The 4,729-nt window shown below is 39.9% G+C and overlaps 1 protein-coding gene across 1 annotated transcript; it reads right to left on the reverse strand.

The window, feature by feature from the left end:
• Positions 1–334: 334 nt before the first annotated feature.
• On the reverse strand, positions 335–3,881 carry LOC141483525 (uncharacterized). Its single transcript, XM_074178201.1, has 2 exons — positions 918–3,881; positions 335–854 (listed from the first exon to the last, which is right to left on the reverse strand). The coding sequence occupies exons 1-2, from the start codon at positions 1,067–1,069 to the stop codon at positions 335–337; spliced, it is 672 nt and encodes a 223-aa protein (XP_074034302.1). The 5' UTR covers positions 1,070–3,881.
• Between the last annotated feature and the right edge of the window lie 848 nt (positions 3,882–4,729).

The raw sequence follows: 4,729 nt of genomic DNA on the forward strand, positions 1-4,729 counted from the left end.
CTACACATACCAGTACATGGATTGATTGGATCCTTAGGTCTACTTATTTGACAAAAGTAGCACACAATAGCCCCTGCAATCATCATTGGGTAGACACACACTTTTGGTTTTTCATTCCACTCTTTTGGAAACGGCATTTTACTAATTCGATTAGAAATATTAAGAGATGACTTACAGAAACTCTGAATGCTCTCTCCTATACCTACGATCTCTATTTATACAAATCAACATCATGTGGAAGTATAGTGGGATAACTTCTCCTACTATTCCACTCTAAACGAGTCAAGTGGGAGTCGCATCACCTCCTATATAAGTTGACTTGCAAACCTAGAGTTCATTCATTCACTCTCTCTCGTTCTGCTTTCTTGCATCTCTGCAGAAAAACACTCATCTTTTCACTAACCTCTCCGATAGGCTGTGGCACCAACACCTCAGGATCCGCCGGTGTCGCTGGCAGCGGTGGTAGTCGCGTCACCAACGGCGACAATATCACCAACTCCGGAGAAGGACTCCTCGGAATTTCCACTGCTGCTGGTGCTGCTGCTGGTGTGGAGGCCCTCTTACGAGAGGTCGAAAAACTACCTGCATAAGGATTAGTCCTATTGCATGTAGCTCGGTACTTTGAAATAGGACCAACCCTTGCTGCAGGTCGTTGGCAAACCTTCTTCACAGCCCTGACTTCCTCCTCCTCCTCGAATAAGTCAGGGCTAGAAGATCTGCACCTAACTCGCGAACGCGAAGTGGTTGACTGGTCACCCGTCACCGCTCTCGAAGATGCTGCCTCCTCCTGGTCAGCGGACACCGGCAGAATAGACGCCACAGCATTATTCACCTCCTGTGTATTGGTTGCCATTCTGAAAAAGAAGAAATAATACAAAGTTAGTTGATATAAAAAATAACATTCCTAATTTACTTACTCAAATATCAAGTTGGTCGTTGGAACGTACTGCCTTGTTGTGGAGTGGACTGCTCTCGATGAGATGACTTCTCGAACTGAATGTTGTGGAGTGCTCTCCGGAGGGTATCGACTTCGATGCGTGAGCGGTGGGAAAATGGTGGGAGCGCACATGCGCGATGAGGGTAGGGGTGTACATGCGCAAATGTTGGGAGTCGGGGGGGCGGGGCTTCGGGGAGGGGAGGGGCTTCGGAAAGGGGGCGGGGCTTCGGGAAGGGGCGGGGTATCCGAAAAGTTGGTGGCGACGGGGGGGGGGGGCGTGGCCCTAACGGGCCACGCCCACTGCCTGGGCTCCGCCCAGGTGGGTGGGGCCTCCGGCCCCAGGTAGGCGGGACATCTGGAGAGACATCTACGCCCGCTTCGCGCGTTCCTAACATAATATGCAACCGAACACCTAACCTAACGTATGTATTAACGTAACCTAACCTAGTACGCTAACCTACCGCTATGCAACCGAACACCTAACCTAACGTATGTATTAACGTAACCTAACCTAGTACGCTAACCTACCGCTATGCAACCGAACACCTAACCTAACCTAACCTAACCTAACCTACAGTAACTATTAACCTAACCTAACCTAACGAGGGAATACTAACCTAACACCTAACCTAACGTAAGTATGCAGCTAACCTAACGTAACTATTAACCTAACCTAACGAGGGAATACATTCACCATGTTGGTTCCATTAATACATCATCAGTTGGTTTTGGTTTTGGTTGTATTATTCTATGATTTGGATTAATGTTCAGTCCTGGATATCCCAGTCCACCCGATGATGATGCCTTGACTTTATAGTTTCTCTCCAAAACTTCTTTATGGTTTTTCTCCAATACTTCAACTCTCTGTTCCAGTACATCATACTTTTTCATTGTAGTCCCTGTTATGTTTGACATAGCATCAAATTTTTTATTTGTAGACGCTGTTATGTCAGACATTTTTATGTCTACATCACTTGTAAGTTTGTCAAATTTACGAGTGAAAGTTATCCGAGCCTCTGCAATTTTATCGTCAAATGCTTGCCGGGCGTCCCGAGCAATATTGCCTATTGTGGATTGTATTGCAGCTTGTAGGGCTAGAAGTATAACTTCCTTTGCTCCATTAATTTCCCCCTCAAGATATGATACAGTTACACAATCACTCTTGTCAATTGGTTCACTTGTATTTTTCAATATTTTCCTTTGCATGTCATAATGACCATCTTTTGTTAATTTAAAACCATTCCCAGGAGGACCTCGAATGACATTACCACCCCATTTTCTTTTTCTACCAAACTTATCGATTGTTTTAGACATTGTGCACTCTACGATGATTCTCTTCAAACTGATATTTCTGTCATTTACATTATACTATATATTGCAGTAATTGATTAGGGAAATAGAAATAATACAAATAAAATTTTAATCATTTTATATTCATTACAGTAATACATATACATACATACATAATACATTAATATCACATTACTTCTATCATATATTATTAATTATAAATGGCTACATAAATATCAATATTGAATTCTCCGGTTTTGAAGATATTGAATGATATTTCAATCATTGATCTCGGCAGATAATAAATTAATCAATTGATCCAATGGAGTCTCCTGAGATTGTGATTGTTGAATAATATTACTTATCCAACGAATGTTCTCATTTGGATCGTTTTCATAAAATTCAATATCATTATGACCCCAAGGAAGAGTGTGGGTAGTATTCGGAATGATAAATCGTTTATCGTCGTGATATGATAATGCAACTTTATTTTTTAATTCAGTATACATATCATGTAACACGCTTCTAAATGAATTCATCTTTCTGAATATCATACCACCTTGTTCGACGATTTTTTGATAATCTTCGCATGTCAATTCATTCTTTATTACAGATCGTTTAACCCCTTTGGCTTTCTTAAATTCACCATCAACAGATTTCACATAATATGCTTTAGCACCTGTACCATAAAAACTCATGATTGGATCATTTGGAAATTCATCTTTGAAGTTACCCAAGACTGAACTTGTTACTGGAATATTGAATTGGTTAACTATACTGTAATTGGATGTATCAAATCTATTTATGTTAGTTTTTATGAATTCATAAACATTTTCTGTGTTTACTTTAAGAATGAGCGAGTCGATATCTGTGTAAAGTAAAGAGACATTTTCATCAAAGTGTTGTTTGATGCATCCATAGAAAAAGTCATACATGACTGTTTTAGATAATTCTAATATGGAAAATCCCAAATATAATGGTTTATCGTAATGAACCTTCACTCTACCCAATTGAATGGCAACGAAATTATCAGTGAAAATTGAACAATTTTTGAAATTTGGTTTGGCTATGAGAGTGCTGGCACCTATATTTTTCTTTATATTTTCCCAATGTGTAACGAGTCTAACATCAATTCGATTATCTACATTCTCCATTGTCTTTCCATACACCGCATTATTCATTAGTTTATAGAAATCTTTAACAGATTTGTTGTTAGACCTATTACGCATTTCAGTATTAAGATCTATATAGGGTTTCATCCAGCATGATTGTTTGAATTTCAATACTCTATGTGTATTCATTACAATCAATTCATTTTTGACAGATTGCTGTAGATTCCTATAATGAACAATATATTTTCTTTTAGCATTCAAATTTGGAATTAATTTGGGAATTTTCGATTGTGTACGGGGTGGTATTATTTTTTCGACTAAAAATGGAAGGTCAGAATGTTTATCATGCAACTCTTGTGGATAATGAATGTCCACTTCAAATACATACCCATACGGACTATCAGTACTCACATCCATCACATCGAGATTAAGAATTTCATTTGGTGTCAACCATGTAAATTCACTTGTTGGTAGAGGTTGTGACATACTGTGACCGTATAGATTTGTTGCATCTAAATATGTAATGAATGTGGAAGGTTCGTTGGGATTATAATTGGGTAAAAATCTATTATTTGCTATATGTTTCCTCTCGCTACATTAACTAATTCCACCTCGTATACCTTTTTGAAGGGGGGGGGGGGGGGGCGTGGCCCTAACGGGCCCCGCCCACTGCCTGGGCTCCGCCCAGGTGGGTGGGGCCTCCGGCCCCAGGTAGGCGGGACATCTGGAGAGACATCTACGCCCTCTTCGCGCGCGCGTTCGTAACATAATATGCAACCGAACACCTAACCTAACGTATTAACGTATTAACGTAACCTAACCTAGTACGCTAACCTACCGCTATGCAACCGAACACCTAACCTATCGTATGTATTAACGTAACCTAACCTAGTACGCTAACCTACCGCTATGCAACCGAACACCTAACCTATCGTATGTATTAACGTAACCTAACCTAGTACGCTAACCTACCGCTATGCAACCGAACACCTAACCTAACCTAACCTAACCTAACCTAACCTAACCTAACCTAACCTAACCTACAGTAACTATTAACCTAACCTAACGAGGGAATACTAACCTAACACCTAACCTAACGTAAGTATGCAGCTAACCTAACGTAGCTATTAACCTAACCTAACGAGGGAATACATTCACCATGTTGGTTCCATTAATACATCATCAGTTGGTTTTGGTTTTGGTTGTATTATTCTATGATTTGGATTAATGTTCAGTCCTGGATATCCCAGTCCACCTGATGATGATGGCCTGACTTTATAGTTTCTCTCCAAAACTTCTTTATGGTTTTTCTCCAATACTTCAACTCTCTGTTCCAGTACATCATACTTTTTCATTGTAGTCCCTGTTATGTTTGACATAGCATCAAATT

This window comes from Leptinotarsa decemlineata, unplaced genomic scaffold, assembly GCF_025532065.1.
Source record: "Leptinotarsa decemlineata unplaced genomic scaffold, Ldec_3_MD MMD2_tig00003736_RagTag_RagTag, whole genome shotgun sequence".
Lineage (NCBI taxonomy): Eukaryota > Metazoa > Arthropoda > Insecta > Coleoptera > Chrysomelidae > Leptinotarsa > Leptinotarsa decemlineata.

Bases quoted from the DNA above. Each gene is read 5' to 3' on its own strand.
- LOC141483525 (XM_074178201.1), bottom strand. From the start codon at position 1,069: ATGTGCGCTCCCACCATTTTCCCACCGCTCACGCATCGAAGTCGATAC. The intron at 855-917 runs GTAAGTAAATTA...CTTCTTTTTCAG, and splicing joins ACGACCAACTTGATATTTGA to AATGGCAACCAATACACAGG.